Source organism: Nycticebus coucang, chromosome 2 (genome assembly GCF_027406575.1).
Source record: "Nycticebus coucang isolate mNycCou1 chromosome 2, mNycCou1.pri, whole genome shotgun sequence".
Lineage (NCBI taxonomy): Eukaryota > Metazoa > Chordata > Mammalia > Primates > Lorisidae > Nycticebus > Nycticebus coucang.
The window spans coordinates 104092302-104115123 of NC_069781.1; the positions used below are offsets into that span (position 1 = coordinate 104092302).

At 55.0% G+C, this 22822-nt stretch overlaps 1 protein-coding gene across 1 annotated transcript; it reads right to left on the reverse strand.

Annotated features, from left to right (window-relative positions):
* Positions 1–7040: 7040 nt before the first annotated feature.
* Positions 7041–19573, reverse strand: NINJ1 (ninjurin 1). The gene is made up of 4 exons (XM_053577912.1): positions 19400–19573; positions 11113–11341; positions 9363–9526; positions 7041–7730 (listed from the first exon to the last, which is right to left on the reverse strand). The coding sequence occupies exons 1-3, from the start codon at positions 19472–19474 to the stop codon at positions 9372–9374; spliced, it is 459 nt and encodes a 152-aa protein (XP_053433887.1). The 5' UTR covers positions 19475–19573; the 3' UTR covers positions 7041–7730; positions 9363–9371.
* Between the last annotated feature and the right edge of the window lie 3249 nt (positions 19574–22822).

Consider the following 22822-nt stretch of genomic DNA (forward strand, 5'->3'; position numbering starts at 1 on the left):
ACCCTCCTGGCATGCATGTGGGCAGAGCCACACACACACGTGTGTGTACAAACTCACACACATGAATCTGAAGGTGGGCCGCCTCCCCCAATCTGCTCCTCCCTCACAGCCTTTTTTTTGGGTGGAAACAAAAACATTGGTCAACCGCAGAATCACTGTGAGTTCACATTTTCCACTGGGTGTGGGGAAGCATGCTCTGCCCTTTTGGTGCTGGGCTGGCCCTAACTGTGGGGAAGTCACACTGGCCTAGGGGTCTCCAGCCAGACCCAGATGGGCTTATCTCAGCCTTGGGCATGGAGCTTGTGAGTGCGGGGGCACAGTGGGTCCTGGAGGAAGGAGCTCTTCCTTACAACCCTCAAGCTGCCCCATCAGAGATTCTAGGGCACAGTCGGGGTGTGATGGCTCATGCCTGTAATCCCAGCACTCTGGGTAGCTGAGGTGAGTGGATTGCTTGAGCTCAGGAGTTGGAGACCAGCCTGAGAAAGAGCGAGACCCCATCTCTAAAAATAGCCAGGCATTGTGGAGGGCACCTGTAGTCCCAGCTACTTGGGAGGCTGAGGCAAGAGGATTATTTGAGCCCAAGGGTTTGAGGTTGCTGTGAGCTATGACACCATGGCACTCTACTGAAGGCAACAAAGTGAGACTATCTCAAAAAAAAAAAAAAATAATAATAACAGATTCCAGGGCAACAGGCAAAGGGAAACCACAACCTCACAGCCGTTCCACCTGTCAGGATGTTCTGTGCCCCCGGAGGAGAGGTGGCTCTGGGGCAGCCAGGAGCTGTAAAGCAGTAAACTCCTTTTATTCCTTTGAGCTGCGGGACCAAGGATATGCTTCCATGTCCTTAAGCCTCAGTTTGTCCATCTGTGCAGTAGGAACCTTGCTTTGGGACTCCTGGGACAGGGGTCAGCATAGCAAGGCCCTGTTAAAGCACCTTTCCCTCAGAAATAGTTTGAACAATTTACCACTTTGCTGGAAGGTGCACTGAGTGCCTGGGTAAAGGTGGCACATACTTGCTGAAGGTGGCAGGGACACCTGGGTAAAGGTGACACCTGGTGAAGCTGATAGACACTTGGTAAAGGTGGCAGATACCTAGGTAAAGGTAACAGATTACTGGGTAAAAGGCTCAAACAGGCATGACTGAGAGAGAGATCCATAATTCTATGGACTTTCATCATCTAAAGGCTGGAAATGTCCAGAGACAGGCATTTCTGTCTGTGGCCTGAACTGGTTCTGGAGCTAGTCCCACCTAAGACCATAGAGGACACACCTCCTCAGGCCTGCCTGAAACCACTTGTGAGGCCCTGATTCCCCAAGCGCCATGGGCAGAGGGCCATCCTGTGAGTGAGGGGCCTGTAGGCCACACCTGTCCCTGGACATGGGCCTGCCAGCCTCCCAGGACCACTCCCAGGACACCCTGCTTTGAGCCCATAGATTGCCAGTTAGTGAGCCTAGGCTATCCTCAGACCATCTCCTGCCCTGGCTGCCTGTGGCTCCATGCTCCATGACCCAGCCTGGGGCTGATGTCTGTGGTTCCCTGACCCCCAGCCCAACCCCCTCTTTCTATTGCCGCCTGCCTGGTGAGTGCTCCATAAGCCTCCCCTTCTAGGCTGGGGCGCAGGGCAAGGGAGGACAGCAGGGCATCTGGGCCCTACCCTGCCAACCACGTAGTCAACCAGTGATAGTGACCAGGATTAAATTAAGTCCACAGGAGAGTAAACGGCACCACAGGTCATGCTGCCCTGCTAGAGCCCTTGGGCATTTGAGGCCCTCACTGGCTGTCCCTGAGTCCTCATCCCCATGCTGCAACCAGGAGCTGGCTGTGCTCCATATCTCTACACCTGGGCTGTAGTTGTTCACGTAGAGAACACGCTGCTCCCTCTGCTTGAGGACTCATAACCTAGCCTGCCATCAGTGCTTCCTCCAGGTCCTGGGTAAAGCTCTATCTACTCTAGGAAGGCCCCCAACACCCCAATAAAAAGAGTGGTTTTCTTCAGACTGCCATGACTCTGGGGATGCTGTTCCCTTGTCTAGAACTGTGCAGGGGCTGGTATGAGATGCTGGAGTAGGGGAGAACCCTCACTACCAAAATTTGGGGTGAGAGAGGGGGTGGGGAGAGATGGAGAGGGTATGAGAAGGGGTGTGAGGGAGAGTGAGGAAAAGAGGTGGTGTGAAGGAGTAGGTAAGGGAGCGGTGAGGAGGAGGGGTGAGTGGAGAGGATGATGGGACCAAGGGGGAGGGAGCAAGGTATGGGGGTGTGAGGGAGGGGTGTTGTGGAGTGGGAGGGGACCTGTTATTGAACCCAGGAGCAGGTGGATCACAGGCCACTGAGGACACAGGGGCCAGTGAGGACACACGAGTTCATGAGCTTAGAGCCACCCGGAAAAACAGCTAGGTCTTGCACAATTTGGGGTTCCGGCCCAGGAGAGATTTGCACACTCTGGAAGTGCCGGGTCAGGGTTTTGAGGGAGATGCTGATGCCACTTTAATGTGTTGTGGTTTCCAGTTCCCACAGGGTCCCTTGTGAACAGGGACCTGCTGCTCTTTTGCTGATGGCCCACAGAAGTACTTCCAATGTTACCAAGCCTCTCCAAAGATGCAGGGGCCACTGCTGTCCCAGGCCCTTGTGCACTTTGTACCTCTCAAACATCTGTACATAGCCTAGGCCTGACCAGCTGCAGGGTCATGGGTGGGCCCTGGACACCCACTGGGAGGGGGCAGGATTCTTGTGATCTCTATTGTCTCCAGATCCTGAGGGGTACTAAGGAAGTGGAGTGCTGAGGCACAATGTTCTATCACTAAGGCCTGCTGGGGGACACCCTACCACTCAGAGCCTTGGTCTTCTCACCTGGAACATTGGTACAAGTACAGGGACCCCTTTCAGGGAACAGAGTGATGAAGGAAATCAACCCTGCCACAGCTGGGGACTATCTGGGGAAGCACTGGTTAAGTGGCAATGGGACCAGAATCTTAATCTGATGGGGGAGGTCCTAGTGCCACCTTGTAGAGAAGTGAGGGTGCCAAGGGGAGGGAGGGGTTCAGCCAGTTTCAGCAGACCAGGATGCAGCCTCACATATGGGGGAGGAGATCACATTGCCCTAACACCAGCCTCATGGCAGCTGGTGGGAGAACCAGCCATGAGCTCACTGATTGGAAGGACAAGGATGTGCTGGGTTAGTGGCAAAGTGTCCTCCAGTCATGCGAGGTCAACAGCATCTGGGGTTAGTGCTTTCCTAAAATGAGTATTCGAGAGAAAGAGAAGGAAAATATGAAAGCTTCTGGCACTCTGATTTCTAGCAATAATGCAGTGGGGAGATAGGAATTACTCCCTGATTAAATGAAGGTGGAAGAGAAGGCCCCTGGGAAATGGAGGGGTAAGCTGGGTGCAGCACATGTGGGAAGGGGGAATGATCTTGGGTCCAGCTGCAAATGGCCACTGTCTCAGTACCCCCAGAATCAGGCCCTCCTTTCAGCCTGGGCTGCCTGGCCCCAGCCTAGCACCTCACCTAGATGGTGGCCGTCACCCTCTCCCTGGGCCAGGTCCACAAAAGCTAACAGTAGGCACAGCAGCCTGCAGTGCCTCCTGATGGAGCGAGCCTGTGGATTCAAGAGGACTTAGAGGACACAGCACATGGTTTTAGCTGGGCAGGACTAAACATAGTATCTAAGGACACACACAGGGCACCTGAGATTGGTCTTCGAGCTGGCATGGCACTACTTACTCCCTCACCTTGGAATGACCCACCGAGACCAACCTCTACCTGTCTAGCTTCTATCATCTGTCAACCTATCTGTGCCATCTGTTTCTCATCTCTCACCTCTCAGTCATCTATCATCCATGCATCCATCTACCATGTGTCCATCTATCTAAACAGCCCTCTTAGGCCACCTTGGTCATTCCCAGCCACAGCCCCCCACCTGCCATGCCCCCCACCTCCTCAACCCCAGGCCCAGCTCACACCAATCTCAGGGCTCATGTACAAGCTGTCCTCTGCCTGGAACATTCTTCCCAGACTTCTGCACTTCTGCCTGCTCCTGGGCTCCCCGTGTGTCCCTCCCTGGCCCTCCTCTGTTCACCCTGTAAGTCCCCTCATCATGATGCCATCCCCTATGAGAGCAAAGCTAGGTCTCAGGGAAAGGCGGGCCAGAACAGACAGGACAGGGTCCAGGGACCCCAGAGGTTGTCACATCCTCCCAGAAGCTAGCTCAGCCCTGACCAGCTCCTGGGCTTAAGTTTTCTGTCCACCCCTTGGTCACTGTTATGGGTGCATAGGACCCAGCATACGTGGTAAGTGGGTTCTGTCCCAGACATTTTCTAAGTACCTACTGCATGCTGTGCAGTGTGGGAGACACCAGCTGCAGGCAGTGGGCTCTTCAGTGGGAAAGCCAAGCCAGATCAAGGGTCCATAAGCAGGAGAAGCACAGACATGAGTAAGGGGTGCCCATCCCCACCCACAGCTCCAGCAGAGCCCTTGGGCCCTTGGGAGATCCAGTGGGCAGGACCCTTGTTCTGGCAGGACCCAGCCCTGGACTTGGGCCAGACTTCAACACTGGCTCTGGGGGTATTCTACCTGACCACACTGATGTCTCTAACCCAATGCACCAATGGGGGCCAGGACAGTGACCAGGGAGGGGCAGCATCAGACAGTGGGGCCACCTTGGAGCACTGGGGCATCTCTCTGTGAGCAATAGCACTTGCTGGGGGCTGAAACAGGGACCATCCAGGAATTCAGGTCAGAGCTGGCATAGCAGCTGGTGAGATAGAGCCTGGGAAATGATGGGAGGCAAGGTGTGGGGCAGCAGGCATGGGTGCCTAAGTGGGGGGAGGCCACTTGGGGACAGGGGCTAAGGGAGGTCAGGACAGATACGCTCACCTGGAACTGGTATCCCCCTGAGGCATTTAAATGCCTTGTCAAAGATCAGCCCTGGCAACCAGACCCCAGATATAGGGTAGGGGGAACCACTCACTGTCCCCAAGGACCCTGGAATCCAGCCTGGAAGTTTACCCTGGCTCAGTCCGGGTAAACTTCCTCTCCTGGCCAAAGGAGGAACTAAGCCAGTGTTGGCCAACATCCGGCTGCTGGCCCATGAGACCATGTATACAGATGGTGTCCCCTCTTCCCTGGGTGCTGGCCAGCCCACAGTCAGAATGCAGGCCATACCAGGGACCTAATGCTGGGCAATATGCACGTGACTGGCCCTAGCTGGCCACCCCTCACAGCCTTGTGGCCAAGACCACATCACCTCCTTTTGCAAGTATGTTTTGTACCCAACTGTACATCTTTACATCTTCCTTTTTTTTTTTTTTTTTTTTGTAGAGACAGAGTCTCACTTTATGGCCCTCAGTAGAGTGCCGTGGCATCACACAGCTCACAGCAACCTCCAATTCCTGGGCTTAAGCGATTCTCTTGCCTCAGCCTCCCGAGTAGCTGGGACTACAGGCGCCCGCCACAACGCCCGGCTATGTTTTGGTTGCAGTTTGGCCGGAGCCGGGTCTGAACCTGCCACCCTCAGTATATTGGGCCAGCGCCCTACCCACTGAGCCACAGGCGCCGCCCCTTTTTTTTTTTGAGACAGAGTCTCACTCTGTTGTCCGCAGTAGCGTGCCATGGCGTCATAGCTGTCAGCAACCTCAAACTCCTGGGCTCAAACAATCCTCTTGCCTCATGCTCCTAAGTACTGGGAACTACAGGCGCCTGCCACCACACCTGGCTAATTTTTCCATTTTAGTAGAGACAGGGTCTTGCTCTTGCTCTTGCTCAGGCTGGTCTCAGAACTCCTGAGCTCAAGCAATCCACCTGCCTTGGCTTCCCAGAGTGCTCAGATTACAGGTATGAGCCACTGCACCTGGCCCACATCTGCCTTTTTCAACTTAATACCTCTTGGAACTCATTCCACATATCAACTACTTCCTAAAACTTTCTCTTTATGGGACAAAAACAAAAGTGGAGACCACAGCGCCATGAGTCCCAGTTTCTATAGCTACCCACATTTCCTCATCTATTTCCTCTACTGGTTTCCCCTGGAGTACTTTAAAATAAAGCCCAGGATTAGATCATTTCACCTCTGATGTTCTTGCTTATCAATCACTTTCAGAATGAGTTTGCAAAGCTGACCTCTCAGGGGGTTACTCATCCTTAAGGATTTGGGAGCTGGAACCATCCCGGGCTCATGGGGGCTTAGCTGGGAGAGGGGGCAAGAAGAAAAGTGGGGGTAAGTGGGGGCCTTGGGAGCTCTAGAGTCCTTGTCCCCCACCCCCATCCCCCCATCCCATGGCTCTGGAAGGCTGCTTGGAGGAGGAGAGAATAGAAGCCAGCAGGAGATGCCAGGTATTTCACCTGAAGGGAGCAGGCATGCAGACAGGCAATCCAGGAAGAAAGATGGGGCAGACTGGCCCCAAGTCCACCTCAGGTCACCAGGTGACCAGTATCCAGAGATATGAGAGGCTGAGGCTGGGAGATGCAATGAGAATAGGGTACGTGGCAGGGGTCTGGGGAAGGACAGAGAACCAGGGAGAAGTGAGGGAGGAGTCAAGATACTAGAAGGCTGGGTTTTCACAGGCAAGTAGTCCCCAAGAGTCCAGGACCTGATCCCAGCTCCCCTCCTCCTATGGAGAATGTTCCCCACTGACCACAGTCATCACCACACCCCACTTCAGGGAAAGCAGAAAACAGACTTGGGACAGAGGTGAGACAGGGGCCCAGGACCTCGATAGGACAGCACAGAGGGTCAGGAAACAGTGACAGTGCTGGAAATTTATGAGGGGCAGACAAAATACTGCTGCACACAAGGGCCCTGCCAGATCAAGGGTCATCAAAGGCCAAAGACATCTGGGACCTTAGACTCCAGCCTCTGTAACTCCAAATCTCAGTCCAAGAAATATCAGGAGCCAGAGAGCTCCCCAAACCTGAGATTCTGGAGAAGGCCTCCCTGGCTGGAACTGCATGCTCCAGGTGCCCCTGTGGGGAGGAACTTTGGGGGGCAGCAGAGGCTGCAGAAAGGTCCAGAAGGGGAGGGGACAGGATGGTGCAAGCAGCCCGACAAGGAGGAGCATGAGCTTTATTGGTCATTTGTGATTAGAAAAAGGGGTGCTCAGACCCCCGTGGAGGGAGCTGGGGCTCTGCCCAGTCACTGCTGGTGGAAGGTGCGTGCAGTGTCTGCGGCCCACATGGGCCTGACTCCTTGATGGCCCCTGAGCCCAGGTACTGATACCAGAACCAGAAGCCACTACTAGGGCCAAAGGGCAGTACTGGCTGTCCAGTGTCCCTGGGTTGGGAAGACAGAGGCAGGGGCTACCAGGCCAACCAGGGCAACCAGGGTAGGCCTGTGGGAGGCGGGGACACTGGCACACCATCAGAGGGAGGAGACTCTTCTGGTCCTTCTGAATGTCCTGAGATAGAGGCCAGCCCTAGGCCCTGGTCTAGCCCATCCATGGACAAGACCCTTCCCTGGGCACAGGTCTCTGTAACTGTCCAGTTCTGACCTTCGGGGTCTTGTGGCGAGCCCCCACATGCCAGGAAGGAGCTGCCCCCTGGTAAGAGCAGTCGAGAGATTGAGTGGCCCTCCACACGGCAGTTGGGGGTGATCAGATCAGCGGCTGGTCAAGGGACATGGTCCAGCTGAGGCTGGCCTTGGCTCTGGCGGTTTCAGGGAGTGCCACAGACAGGGAGACCCTGGGTGGCTCCTAGGGTCTGGGTGGCTGGGCTGCAGGGTAGGCCTAATCCAGGGTCCTGGAAAGAAGACAGAGGAGAGGCTCTGAGCCTGTCATGGTGGCCAGCCCATGGGCATTGGTGTCATTTGGACACTTGGACCCAGGAAGGAGAAGGGCCTGATTCTGACACAGGAGAGACATCAAAGTTCCCCAACTTTGTTTCTCCTCTGAAAATAGGATGAAGAGATTATCCCTTGGTCACTGCTGGAAGTAGGATTTAAAGCCTGGCCCAGCACTGGGGACCAGGCAGCCACCCATGACCTCTGGCTTTGAACTCCAGTGGCCTTGAACTCAGAGCCTGTAAGGACAGCCCAAGTGGCTTACTAGGTCCCTACATGGCCCACAAGCTCTCCACCCTCTTCCCAGTAGGCAGACAACCCATACTTAAGGCATGTCAAGGACTGCATTCAAGGCAAACGGCAGTTGACTAATAAATGGCCCAGGCATTACACTCTGATCAAGAAAGCAGTTTGGTGTCCAAGGGGGGCAAATTCCACAGCCAGTGCACCTGTCCCAAACTGGGAATGACTGTGGGCATGGGATCCTAGGAAGCCATGGGAGGGTGGTTGGGTAGGTACCAGACACTCCCAATTCAGCTGCCTGGCCCAAGGGCCAGCTCTAATGTCCCACCTCATCATTCATTATGGCCACTTTAGAAAATTTTATATCCTCCTGGCACACAGGTGCTCTGCCCCAAGCACAGACTGCTCCTGTCCACTCTGCCATGAGGCATCACTGGTAGAGCGATGGCCACCAGTCAGGAACATCCACCACTCCCTTGGCAGCTCATGTCCACCCCTGGGACAAACCTGAAGAGAGACCACTAGCCCCAAAGCTGTGTGGACTGTGGTGTGTGGAACCCTAGCCTGAGGCCAGGCCTCCCTGTGAGTCCTGCTTACCCTCTCTGAGCAGGGACCCAGGAAGTGGCTGAGCATGGTATGGGAAGTGCTTCCTACAATACAGGGCCTTGTCCTGTCTTACAGTCTCAGTCTGTGTCCTGCCACCAGGGCCTATCCCGCAGCAGGTAGGTGATGCAGACTGTGAGAGGCCCAGTAAAGGACAAACTTGAAGTGTCACAGGGGCTCTGAGTGACAAGATCCCAAATTCGGATTTATCAAGAAAAACCAGAAATCATTTTTTTTTTTTTTTTGTAGAGACAGAGTCACACTTTATGGCCCTCGGTAGAGTGCCGTGGCCTCACACAGCTCACAGCAACCTCCAACTCCTGGGCATAAGCGATTCTCTTGCCTCAGCCTCCTGAGCAGCTGGGACCACAGGCGCCCGCCACAACGCCCGGATATTTTTTGGTTGCAGTTTGGCTGGGGCCGGGTTTGAACCTGCCACCCTCGGTATATGGGGCCGGCGCTCTACCGACTGAGCCACAGGCGCCGCCCCAGAAATCATATTTTTAAGTCAGCTCTCGAGATATTTGAATGGTGGCTCTAAAAATATTTGTCAAAACACTGTGACCACAGGACAGTGAGTGCCAGGAGCGGGGCTGGTCTGAAGGCAGTGGCCATGTGTAAACATGTGGGTGTGGATGAGGCTGGCCGGCTGGGGATTCACCACCCCCTGAGAGCCTCTGACAGAGGCAGCCCTGGGACTGCAGTGGTGGGTAGCAGTGTGCTTTGCACCCCCTCTCTCAGCTCACCTGGGTGCCCTACTGTTGAGGCGCCACATCCATGATGGGTTTCTGGACCCCAAAGGCTGTGATGAAGATGTTAACCACCACGATGATGAACACCAGGCCTGTGGCAAGGTTGTTGAGGAAGTCCAGCTTGGCATGCTTGGCTGGGTTGTTAAGGTCGTACTTGACTGTGGGTGAGAGGGGAGTGGACAATGCCGAGAGCAGCCCAGACACAGTGCCCAGCCTGAGGATGGTGGAAGGGGACCCCACCCCAGGAATTGTGCATCCAGCTGTGCTGAGTGGACTTTACAGGGCCCTCAGCCACATTTATGATGAGTTTTGTCTCCTAGAGAAAAATACATCTGTTTTTTTGTTTGTTTTTGAGACAGAGTCTCACTTTGTCACCCTTGGTAGAGTGCCATGGCATAACAGCTCACAGCAACCTCAAACTCTTGGGCTTAAGCGATTCTCTTGCTTCATCCTCTCAAGTAGCTGGGACTACAGGTACCTGCCACAACACCCAGCTATTTTTTTGTTGTAGTTGTCATTGTTGTTTAGCAGGCCCCAGCCGGGTTTGAACCTGCCAGCCTGGGTGTATGTGGCCAGTGCCCTGAGCACTGAGTACGGGTGCCTAGCTGAAAAATACATCTGTTGACAACAAGGCCTCAGGCCTGCTGTCTGTGACCTACCTTCTGTAGCCCCCACACATTCTCCATAAGGAACTGAAGCTAAGGCAGGCCAAGTGCCTGAGGTCACAGAGCTAAGGACACTGCTTCTAGACATCAACCCAAGGCCAGGTTTGGTTTCTAAGGCAAATATGCTGAGCCACTCATGTGCCTTAATTGTCATAATTGATCCATGCAACTACCTAAGGCTCTATTTCTATGCCCATTTTATAGGGGGGGGAAACTGAGCCCTTAGGAGATTCTAGCCCAAGGTCACCAAGCCAGGAGAAGGCACAGCAGGAAGCACTCAGACCCTTGCTGTTCCTGACGAGGATTCCCACCTGGGCAGTGAGCTGGGGGCCCACTGGGAGCCCTGGCAGGTGAAGGGCTGCTTCCCAGGGAAGACCCAGGGAGCCCAGCCCCACCTTTCCACCAGCATGTGGTCCCTCTGACTGCTTGTCTACTAGAGACAACTGATCTGAGGTAGAGGTGACATATTTAGATCTCTAGTTTAGGGGAAAACTATAATGTTGGGGGCTACAGCCAGCACTCTGGGTTTTTACACAAAAATGGCAGGGCCACCATGGCTAGTCACTCTGCCCAGAGAGACAGTGATTGGGGCTCAAGTTCCCCTCCCACACCTCCTTGGCCCAGTATCGCTTCCCACACCTCCTGGGCACCCAGGGTCCCCTCCCATACCTCTCAAGCCTAGGGTCTCTTTGGCACACCTTCTGTGCAACGTGGCTGCTCTTTTCATGACTGGACAATTGTCACTAGAGACAGCCATAAGCCAATTCTAGGGATACTGAGAGCAGACGGCCAGCCTTTCCTAGGCTGTGAGGACTGGCACGGCTGAGGTCATCTGGTGGCATGGATCTTGGAGGGTCCAGTGAAGCAGTTGCTCTAACCCCAACAGGCACAGGTCCCGATGCCCACTCCACTCTGTGCTCTTCTCAAGTGCAGGGTGGGGAAGGGGCCATTTCCTAGACTGCACACCCATGAGAAGGGTAGGGGACCCAGCAGCTCCTTGAAAGCTGAGTGCACAAGGTGGTGAGCACCCATCCCAAGAGCAAATGCCAGTGGCTGGCCTCCCTGACCCAGGCACCTACCGAGGAAGATGAGCAGCACACCCACGCCAATCTGCAGCGCAAGGGAGATGGAGATGAGGACCACCAGGGGCACATAGAAGGCGAAGCTGGGGCCCTGCTCCACGACAGCCTTCAGCTGGGATGCGTTGGCCATCAGCAGTGCGATGTCCAGCATGCTCTCCGCAGCACTCTTCTTGTTGGCATAATGGTTGACGTTGATAGGCCGGTGCCTAAAGCCCCAGCGGGATGGCTGCAGGGAGGGGGATGGTCAGCAGGGGCAAGTGGAGGTGAGGTGGGGGATGCGTCCCAGCAGGGCCCCAGCCCTGGCAAGTGCTTAGAGGGAACTGCTTAGTACTGTAATGACAGGCCTTGAACATGTGCTCAGCCTTTATAAAAACTTCCCTAGGAATAAAGTCCTGGAGAGAAAGGAAACAAAACAGCAACCTCAGCACACACACTTTGGTTTTTTTTTTTGGCTGGGGCTGGGCTTCAACCCTCCACCTCCGGCACATGGGGCCAGTGCCCTACTCCTTTGAGCCACAGGTGCTGCCCCACACACTCTGGTTTTTGACTAGCAAATGCCCGCTGCCTGATCCCTATCCTGCTGTAGGTGATGCTGATCCTCCCTGCCTGCCTACGCCTGCCTGTGCCCCTGGCCTCTCCTCCCCTCAGTATGTGGGCTTCGGGTCAGAGCCAGGAAAGGAAGTGATGAGTAGACGGATGGATCCGTGCAGCCTGGCCCAGGCATGAAACAGGCCTTTTCCCAGCCAGACCTGAGGGCCAACACTGCCTCTGCTACCTCCCAACCTCTAAACTTTGGGGCCTAACAGGCCACTCAGTCCCCCAGGCCTCAGCATGGGCCCTGAGGAAAGTTTGGCCACCTCACCTGGCCATTCTAAGCAGCAAAGCAATTGCTGAGGTGGGGTACCCAGAGCCCTCCCCCACACATACACTCCAGGCATTCAATAAATGTCTCTGAATATTATGCACAGTTGAGTTTAGCTTTCTCCTTAATTTTCAGAGTAATAACATAGGGATACAAGTTTTGATCTCCTTTTCTGGCCCCAGGCATCACCTAATGACTTCCCTCTGCTCTGGGCTAGGAGCTGGAAAGTGAGGTGTCCTCTTCAGTTCCCTCACAGCTCCAGTGCCCTTTCCTGTTGTCTCATGTGCTAAGACTCCACCCAGAGGCCACCACCTCTAGGAAGCTTCCCAAGACTTCACCTCTCTGGGCTGTCCTGTTTCATTCCACGACATCTCTAAGGGCTCAGCTTCCTTTCTTTCAAGCCAGGGGCCATCTCCATAGAGCTGCCCTTGCTGGCCCCTCTCCACCCACCCAGAACAAACCCGCCACTCTCTCTGCCTTGGTCCTTTGTCCACAAGTACCTCAAGTCATCACGCCCTGGACCATAGTCCTAGGACAGGTCACCTTACTAGAGGCAGCTATGAGAACACACTGCTGGTGGCTGGCCTCTTGGGGCCCGCTCCGGAAGATCCTGTTTCCAGGCTCATGAAATATTCAGGACAGGAGACCAGGGAACTGCAGGGCCAGGCAAGGAGAGGCAGACATGGGCACCTGTGCCTCAACTTTCTGCAGGCTAGAAATACCCACAGTGAAATATACACAAGGCAGCTGGCACAGAACTAATATAGGAAGGGAGCCTTGCTTTTGTAGTATTTTTAAGTTAAATGTCTTCTAAAGTTACATGCCCAAGAAGAAGGGAGGGTGAGCAGTGGCGGACACAGGTGGGTTCTGCTGCCTTCACCTGGGCCCACACATTCCAACAATCTGAGTTCAATGTCAGCTGCTCTCTGAATTAGGTTTATTTGGGTCAAAATTCTAGACACCATTGTGCACAGGTGAAGCTAGCTGCTGGCCCTAGGTGTCTTGGTGGTGCTCTCTTGTCATTCCACAGATACTCCGAAGCCCACCCTTGAGTCTCTGCTTTTGCTTCTCCCACACTAAGCTCCCCCAGGTCCCAGCATCCCCAAGGCATGGCCACTCACTCTCTCCCAGGCTGCTGAGGGGCTGGGCACAAAAGGCCCATGTTTAAAGGCCTGTGCCCAGCATTGAGGTTTGTCCCTAGTGCTGCTCTTGCAAAGATGCCTGAGTGGCCATGGTCCACCACGTGTGTGTTCTGTTAGGTGCATGCAGGGCATCCTGGAGGCTTCCCACAGGAGGTATGTACTCCTAAGTTTCATAAACCTAAAATGTCAAAATGCCTTCCCTAGAGGCCACCCTACTGTTTCTCTGGGTCCCTATCCCAGGACCTGTTTTTAAGAGAAGAAAGCCAAGTACAGATGCTGTGAGGACTTTCTACCTTCTGGGAGAGTGTGTTCATATATATGTATGTGTATACATAGATACGTGTGGACACAAACATATTCTCCCACACATAAACACACATTCATACACATGCACTCATGTACATGCATACCCACATACACATATGCACACATAAACAAATATACACACGTGTACATATCACATAAACACAGATATAAACACATATGTACACAATATACACATGTGTACATAATACAGCAATACACTGTAAACACAAACGTGTACAACACACATGCACACAGATACATACACACATATACACACAACACACATGCATATCTACATCTCATACAACACATATATAACAAATGCACATACACATATGAACTACATGCACACATACATAAACATACTCACATACCCAGCTAACTGTGTTGACCTCTGGGGAGGAGGAAAAACTCCGTTTTATTCTGAGCTCTTTGGAACTGTATAAATATTTCACAGCTATACAGTCAGTCGTAAGGTACATTCAGAGACAGGAATGAGCACCGTCAGTGGCAAAGCCTTACCTCTCCCAAACCTCAGCCCTCAGCACCCCAGCTTGTGCCCCTGCTGTCCTCACACCCATTTAAGGTGGGTAAACTAAGGTTCAATGAGGGAGGGTCCTTATCCAAAGCCACATAGCAAGTGAGGACTGGGCTGGGATTTGAACCCAGGCCCCAGGGCTCTGAAGCCCTGGCAGCTGACACCATTGTACCCTCAGGAGCTAGGACCACCCTGTGGGGACGGAGCCCTTAAGGGCTCCCTGCCTCAGGCTCCAGCTGTGTAACTACAGGACAGCTGGCCCTGCTCTATGCCTCAATCTCCCATGTGTGCCATTGGGCTGTGCAGCAGACACCCAGGATGGCCTCCGAGCCCCCAGATGGCCAGCACAGGCCCTGCTCCATGCCCCTCTCCTGGTAAAGGGTGCTGCAGCCCATCAGCCATCTGCTTCCTGTTCAACTTGCATGATAAGGAGCTCTAGCCCAGGCCATGGGCCCAGGGGATGGGAAGGTTTCTCCTGCCAGGTCAAGCCTTGGCTCACCTAAGCTCTGATTGAGGCCTTGACAACATGTGTCTTCTCAGCTGGCTCAGTCTCCCCAACTGTATATCTGGGGCCACACTCTGGGAAACTCTGCCATGCACAAAGTGGGAAGGTAAGTTACTCTCCCACTTGATAGACCAGGAGACTGAGACTCAGAGAGCATTTGCCCAGGGCCACCTTGAGGGAGGGGCAGGTCAGAATTTGAACCCAGGATTATGTGTTCCAAAGCTTAGGGCTGCCCCAGAACATAACAGTTGGCATCCACCCTGGGCAGTGGGACTACCGAGGTTGTGTGGGCTGACAGGAGGCTTCACGTAGGTGGGCAGGGGCTGCAGGCCTGATCTGCTTCTTGTCTGTAACCTCACTGCTCTGGGCTTTGGAGCCGGCCACAGCACAGGTGAGCCCCAGGGAGGGCAGAACCAACCCCTCATCCCTGGGCAGTTTCTGCTGCTTTGGAATAGGTCTGAGAGTGGCTGGGGGCCCATCCCCCCCAGGTTGGGGAGCCCCATGGGCCTGACCAGTTGCTAGCAACTATACTGGGTAACCTCTGCCAAGACCTGTGCCCATGGCCTGGGCAGTGCAGGGAATAAATACATTGGTTAATATGTTCCTAGGGGACTTCCTCAAAACCTCCACAGAACCAGGGGCTGGAGCGAGGCCAGGGATTTTTCCTCTAAAAGGAGGCTCTGTGCGGAGGCTCCTGGCTGGTTCCCCATGCAGTTCCCCTCAGAGGCTGCACAAGTGGGGGCCAGGCCACATGGTCCCAGGGCCTCTCCCCTGAGTGTCTGCAGCTCGGGCAGGAGAGGGGCTGGCACAGCAGAATTTGAACCAGAACTGTTGCACTCATGGGCCTAGCTCTGGCCATAGTGTAAATGGGTTCTCTGGCCTACCCAGGGCTTGGATGGGAGGAGATGGGGCCAACAGCTAGGGCCCACAAATATGATGAAGTGCATCAGGCCCTCTTCTGAGGACCTGCAAGGAGTGCAGAGCAGCAATAGCACCTCCCCTGCGGCCCCTGATCCTGCCATACCACTGACAGGCAGGGTGACCATCTTTGCCTCAGTTCCTCATCTATAAAACAGGCAGACAGGGATGTGGAGGGGGTCAAATGGGGCACAAAACAGTGAGTGGCAGGGCAGGGATGCTTCTCCTCCTTGGTACCTGGCTGCTTTGAAAGACTCCACCTCTCCAATGAATCCCATCAACTCATAATTAGCTACACATGCACAAAATAACATTAACAAGGAAAAGAAAGGGCAGCCCCGGGGCACAAGTCATCCTGAGCCAGCAGGGCCCAGGGCAGCTATCAGGGCCAAGTTGTCTGGCTGGCTCAGGGGTTCTTCCCCTCAAGCTCAGCAGACACCAGCTAACTGTGGGGAGACCTAAGAATTGAGGACCCCACTTCCCTCCCACCATGTGTTAGGACCTCCCTGGGATCTCAAGCATCCCTCATCTGACCCACCAGTGTGGGGGCATAAACAGCTGGGCCCAGCTCCCAGATGCCACAAATACAGGGTGGGGTGGTTTTGGAGCCTAGCCATCTTAGGCCCATGCCTACAGTATCCCCCACCCAGCCGGTCCAGGAAGCAGCCTCCCAAGAGGGTCTCCTAGCTCCATGTCTGGCAGGAAACCCCAGCAAGACAGCAGGAAGTGCCAGGGGGTGGCTCCCCATGGCAGCTGGGCTAGGGGCTCGGCCAGGCGGGGCCTATTTTCTTCAGACTCAGCACTGGTCAGGAGTATCCCTGAAGCCATGTTAGGGTCAGCTTTTAGAACTTGACTCAGACCCTATCAGCCTCAGGAACTGCCAGGAAAGCAGAAATGAGAAAAAGAGGAAAATTCCCCCTGAGCAGCTAAGGTCATGCATGACTGTCCATACAGGGCACAGCTAGCTCCCAAGGACTAGGCCTCTTGGCCTAATGTGGCCCCAGGAATCTTCATCTTTCAGTGATGTGAAAGGCAGAAGGGCAAGGCTGGCACCAGAGGGCCTTGTTCCAGCCATATCCTGGCCATCTCCCTGCAACTGGTCACTTACTGCTTCAAGATATCCCAGGGCATGACACAACTCGGGGCCTTTTCCACATTAAAATTGTTGTTTACAATTCCTTCTGCTGCCAGCCAAAAGTGAATTGACTTAATCCCTGGGCCCTAATGTGAAGGAATGTGATTGGGTATGGGCAGAGCTTCCCAGAGAGTCATGGTAAAGGCTAAATGGCTGATGTACATGAGGTGCTCGGCTCAACAGAGCCCAGCTGGGCCCCTCTGCCCAGGGGTTACATGTGCAACTCCTCCTTGAGCCTCAGCCACCCTGGCTGGTCAGCAATTTTGCCCAATATTACAAATTTGTCCTTGGGGCCCCAGCCTGGGCAAAGTGCTGCTGTTTCTGAGCCACTGCCAAGTGTCACCACTGGGAAAGGGGTTCCACAGCAGGCAAAAAATTAGGATGTCTGGCCGGGCATGGTGGTCATGCCTATAATCCTAGCACTCTGGGAGGCCAAGGCAGGTGGATTGCTTGAGCGCAGGAGTTCAAGACCAGCCTGAGCAAAAGCAAGACTCTGTCTCTAAAAATAGCCAGGCATTGCATCGGGCACCTTTAGTCCCAGCTACTCAGGAGGTTGAGGCAAGAAGGTTGCTTGAGCCCAAAAGGTTGAGGTTGCTGTGACGCCATAGCACTCTAACAAGGGTGATAAAGTTAAAGTTAGACAAGGGAACCCTGTCTCCAAGGCCAAGTGCTAGGATCAGCTCCGAGCATCTCATGTACATCAGTCATTTAGCCTTTACCATGACTCTCTAGGGGCACTGTTATCACCTCCATTTCACATATGAGAAACTGAAGCAGTTTGCTGACATTATATGCCCAAGAAATAGCAAAGCAGGGGCCTGAAAGTAGGAAGAGAATCAGGGTGTTGGGCAGGCCTGGGGCCCCTGGGCTGGGTGAGCAGAGTGGCCCTCAAGAGGCCAACCCTGCAGGAAACCTCCTGCCTGTGACCGATACTCTCCAGAAGAAATATGCTCATCATCCTCACAGTAGCTCACAGCCCTTATACAGGTCCCCAGCCACCAGACCTGCAACTGGGTCTATCCTACCTGGCCTCCTACCCTCCACCTCCTGCTCAGCCCTGCATATGCTCAATAGTCCAGTCTCTGGGCCTTTGCTCCTGCTATTCCATCTGCCTGGATGTCCTTCACACATCTCAGAGGGCCAAAACCACACCATGCCCATCCTCCACGGCCTAGTGGCCTAGCACCAATGTCTCCACCTCCACAGGAAGCCTTCTTGACCCCTATGTCCACCCACCATGGTGGCCTGCCATCCCCTTGGGAATTCCACACTTTTGCCTTGGCTTCTCTCACCTGTCCAGGCTGATCTGCTCTCCAGTCACAGTTCAATGTTCAGTGGGGGTAGGGTTGTATTTCCCAGTGTCTGGTCCCAGAGTCAAGACAGGGATCCCTGAGCACTATCTCTCCTGGGCCTAAGATGTTCCCAGACCCCCTCAGTGGACACAACCCATCTTGCTGCCTGCACAGGTGAACAGAGACTGTGTTGAGCAGAGGGGTTAGCCTTGGCAAGGTCAATGATGTGGGACAAGCTGAAACCCTTCATTTCAAACTAGTTTTCAAACCACCTGCCCCTGTTTGTTACTTGATTTTCTTCCCCCACCTCTCTGAAGGCCAGCGAGGATCATTTGTTCTCCCTTTTTTAAGACCAGGTATAGAAGGCCCAGAGACTTGCACCTCCCCCAGGACACAGCCAGATGTTCCTGTCCCTGCCCATGGCTCCAAAGTGCTCACACACTGGGGTAGGGCTGGGTCCCTGGGGGCTCACATACTGGTCAAATTCCATGGTGTCATGGCCGCTTTCAGTCCTTACTTTCCTCTAAACCAGAGACAAGTATCTATGAAACCTCAGGGATCCCTCCCCCTGCAGCTCCTGGGGGTCCTCCTCCCTGAACAGGGCCTGTCCCCATAACATTGGCCTGTTTATCAACACCTGGGCAGCGTGTCTTTGCCCCAGTCTAGTCCACACCATTGAGAAGCCTGGAAAATCCCAGCAGGCTGCTGTTCTCTGCCCCCATCCCCAGGGTCAGAAAATGAAAGAATGTCCAAAGTCAACAAGTCATTGGAGGGCCATGCTAGGACTCTACAGCAAACACAAGGCACTCAATAAGTGCTGGATGAAGAAGTCTGGGGCACAGGACCCTGCAGTAGCAGGGGCTGTAAGTTGGAGGGGGGGGAGGGAAGGACAGGGGGGGGCACCAGGTCTATTGTGTGTGTGGGGGGGGAGGGGTCAGCGACCACTGCCAAAGACTGTCCCACTCCCACAGCCCTCCAGGCCCAGCAGGGCAAGCTCTGAACAGGCCCTCGGAGCCTGTGGGAGGACACGCTGAAAGCTGTGTGTGATGTCTCTTGCTTCTCAAACCAGGTGAGTGGAGCAGGGACCACAACAGGCCCCAAGTTCCCCCATCAGGGCACGCATCAGATTGTGTGGGCACCGTAGGGTGATGTAACTGTCTGCCAGCTGCTGGCCTGAAGCCCGGAGGCTGTGACTCCTCTCCACCTACCTCCTCTCCACCTACCCCGGGGCGCAGCGCGTGGAGGAGGTGGTACCCTGCGGCTGAAGTTAGAAGGGTGGAGTGGAAGGTAGGGGGAGGCCGGGTTAGGGGGGCTCCGGGACCGCGGGAGGAGCGCCGTACACCAAGCGCCAAGGGGCAGCAGCGCGCCCACTTACCTGCTCGGGTAGCCGGAGTCCCCGAAGCCACCGCTCTGGCCCCCAACGGGGCGGGAGGCAATAGGCCCGGGCTTGGCGTGTCCCACCACCCCGCAGTGCGAACGCGGCGCCTAGGGGGCCCCTTGCCCACAGGTACCCGGGGAGCCGCGGGCACGGGGCCCAGAGACGGGGGTGCTGGCCAAGGTCACACAGCGGTGGGGAGTTGCCTTACCGAGGCATCCGGGGAACCGGGCGAGCTCGGCCGCAGGTCGCCGTTGAGCTCGTACTCTTCGGGCCCTGAATCCATGGTGCGGCCGCCCGGGCCACCTAGTTCTGGGCCTGAGCGCGCCCGGGCCTCTGCCGCCCGGTCCTTGGCTGCGCGCCCGGCCCCGGCCCGCCCCCGGGCCCGCCTCCAGGCCCGCCCCGCTCAAACAGCCGCCCGCAGACTCCGCCTCCACCCGGGGCGGGGCCCAGGGCTTGGAGGCCAGAAGCCCGGAACGCTCCGGCCTTGGACCATCCGCCCACCGGCTTGAGACGCTCCTGCCAGGCCCCTCCAGGGAAGAAGGGCTCGGTGCCGGGTCCCGCGGTGGCTCCATGATCGTGGACAAGGCAGCCCACCTCACCCACTCCCGCCGAGCCAACGTTGTAGCTTACACTCTTTTATTCTATAAAAAGTGGCCAAGAACCAACCCTTCCCTGGCCACTTGGCAAACTCCCTGAAGGCCAGCGGGCGTTGCCGCTGCTGCCGGTGTTTGGGGTTTTTCCCAGGCAGGGTTCGCTTCGGGGACCGCCGATCTCTCCAGCCCTGCGCCCGCCCCGCACATAGTAACCGAGTAAGTCCTGCCTCCCCGGACTCTCGGCCAGCTGGCACGTGACTCCCCACTGTCTCAGCGTGGGCTTTCCTGCCTGGGAGATGGGGGTTGTGAGAACCCCAGCACGGACTGGTGGAGGGGCAGGAGGGAGGCAAAGAGCATCCGCGTGGGTCGTCTGGCCCTCCGTGGTGTCACCCTCTCCCTGATGCGTCTTAGCAACCTCTGGGTCCAGGGGAGGGAGGCAGGACCTCCTTGCCCTGAGGCAGCACCCTGTAGTCGAGCTAGCTGTTGAAACCCGGAAGAGCATGTGAATCTTCCAGCCCTTGATTCAGTGGTCCCTACTTTCCCAGGATGGCCTGGTGAGCCTCTCCCCAGTATGGGAAGCCAGGTAGCATGCAGAGGTGATTATCTTCTCCAGGAGGGCATGGTCATGCTGCAGGAGCCTGGGGATGAAGGCTGGGCCACTGTGTTCTCCCCTTCAGGGTCTGGAAGTGACCCCGACCTCACTCCTAGATCCTGTTGCTTTTTACCTGCTCACCTTTGCCTGGTGGCACTCCAGACTCTGTATTATCTCATGTATCTGCTGATGCCTTCACTAAAGCCCCTGAAGTAGTGAGCAGACTTAGAACTGTGTGATCCTCCCAATCTTCCTGGCGAGGCCAGCTTGCTGGGATTCTGCATCCCAGAACTGTTACTCAGTAGCTATGTTGTGGCTTAACCTCTCTGTGCATCTGCTTTTCTGTGCTGTTAGCATAAGGCTGGAGTTTGGTCAAGGCCATGTGAACATGATCTTTTTTTCCCTCCCATAAAGAAACAAGAGCAGAGAGGTTAGGCAGTGGTGTCCAAGCTCCTTAAGGCAGCTCGAGTCCCAGCCTAGCCTGGAGCTGGAGGTTTATTCCTTTATTCTGCCATTGTGGGGCAACTACTGTATGCCAGGCCCTGTTCCAGGTGCCAGGAGCTGGAACAGGCAATGAGAATCTGCCTTTGGGGAGCCAGGGGGGACCAACAGGGAAGCAGAGGCATGGAGCCTAGGTGTGTCACTTCTTGTCTTAATGTCAGCCCTGGGAAATAGGCATTTTGCCCTCAGCTAAGGGAAGGAAACTAAGGCACAGCTGGGGAAAGCCCAGGCAGGGGTGCTCAGCCCAGAAGGCCATGCTCAGAACTCCTGAAGAGGTTGTGCTATCCCCTGCCTCACTGGCCATTCCTTTTAGTGGGATCTTCCCAGCCAGCAGGCTGGACAGGTAGCCACCCAATAGGTGTTGGAACTCTGTGCCTGCCTCACTGTGAGGGCCTCATGCTCTTCATCTTCCTGTCCTGTGCCTCGCTCCTGCTGGGGCACAGGGTAAGGGTTTCTTTTGTTTTTGTTTGTTTTTTTTGAGAGTGGGTCTCACTCTTTTGCCTTAGGCTAGAGTGCATAGCATCAGCCTAGCTCACAGCAACCTCAAACTCCTGGGTTCAAGCAATCCTCCCGCTTCAGCCTCCCAAGTAGCTGGGACTATAGACATCTGCCACAATACCCCACTAATTTTTTCTCTTTAGTAGAGACGGTCTCATTTTTGCTCAGGCTGGACTCAAACATCTGAGCTTAAGTGATCCTCCTGCCTTGGCCTCCCAGAGGCTAGGATTATAGGTCTGAGCCACAGCCTGTGTCTGGCCTATTGGGTGGCCTCTTCCCAGGCCAGTTCAGAACTCTGATGGCACAGAAAATACAAGTCACCCTGAGGATTCTTCAGAAAAGGGGCTCTTCCACTTCTAGACTCTGTTCCTGATCCATGAACACATCCATACCACCTATGGTAGGGGCAACCTGGGGGCAGCAGGGTGCCCAGAGCCCTGGCCAGATTCCAAGTCTCCACATACCTTCTAAATGTTTGGAGCTGGTTGCTTGGCCTCTGTTTCTCCATCTGCTCATTCTTTAGTACTTTGGCCAAATGGGGCGGCTGAGGTCAAGGACATGTACTGAATAGCTTGGGAGGCCAGGTAAGCTCATCCAACCATAGACCAAGACCCACAGTCCCCAGCTAAGACCATCAGGCCTCCCTTGGGCTGACTTCCCACCAGGATAGGAGGTTGGTAATGTGTGGGCATAAGCAGGGCAGCTGGCACTGCTAAAGGCAGCTCTTCCCAAAGGGCTCGTCTCATGAAGGAGGAGCTGAAACTGAAGCTCAGGTTGTCACTGCCTCAGCCCTGCCTCAGAGGACATCTCCAGGGCCAGGTATGGGCGTGGTGGCCTGTGTGGTGTTGGGTTACTATTATTCACATAGGTCACTACTGGCTCTCGCAATTATTCACAAGCTCCTGGAAATCCAGATTTTTTAATTTTGGCATCATCCACACAAACAACCCTTGCCCCTCCTGTATGGGACACGCTCCCACCCTGGGAGCAAGTGCTGGCTCATGAGGGCCTCCTGGAGGGAAGCAGGGAGGAGATACCACAGAGAAAGCACTTTACAACCAGAAAGGGCCTGAGAGCTGCAGGGGAGCCCAGGGACCCAGGGAGGATTAGGAAGGAGAGGTAGGGACCAAGGATGATAGGATGAGAAGGTTGGTGAGTGACAGGCCCCATTCTGTCATGTTCTCTCCTTTGGGCCATGTGGCAGCTTCACATTGTGAGGTTCATTAGTTCCACCTTCCGAGAGGAAGCCAGGAAGTTTGTAGCATAAACTGGGAATCTCCTCTCCAGCCTTAGTGTCCTCAGTTATGAATGGGAGTGGAGTTGCACTCTTCTTGGGCTACTGGGAAGAGATCTGGTGTCAAGGCTTAGGCTGAGCAGGCCCACGTCTTCCTGCTGCCTTGTCTTCAGGCGAGGGATTTCCCGGGTCTGCTGTGTCATCCTCATTTGC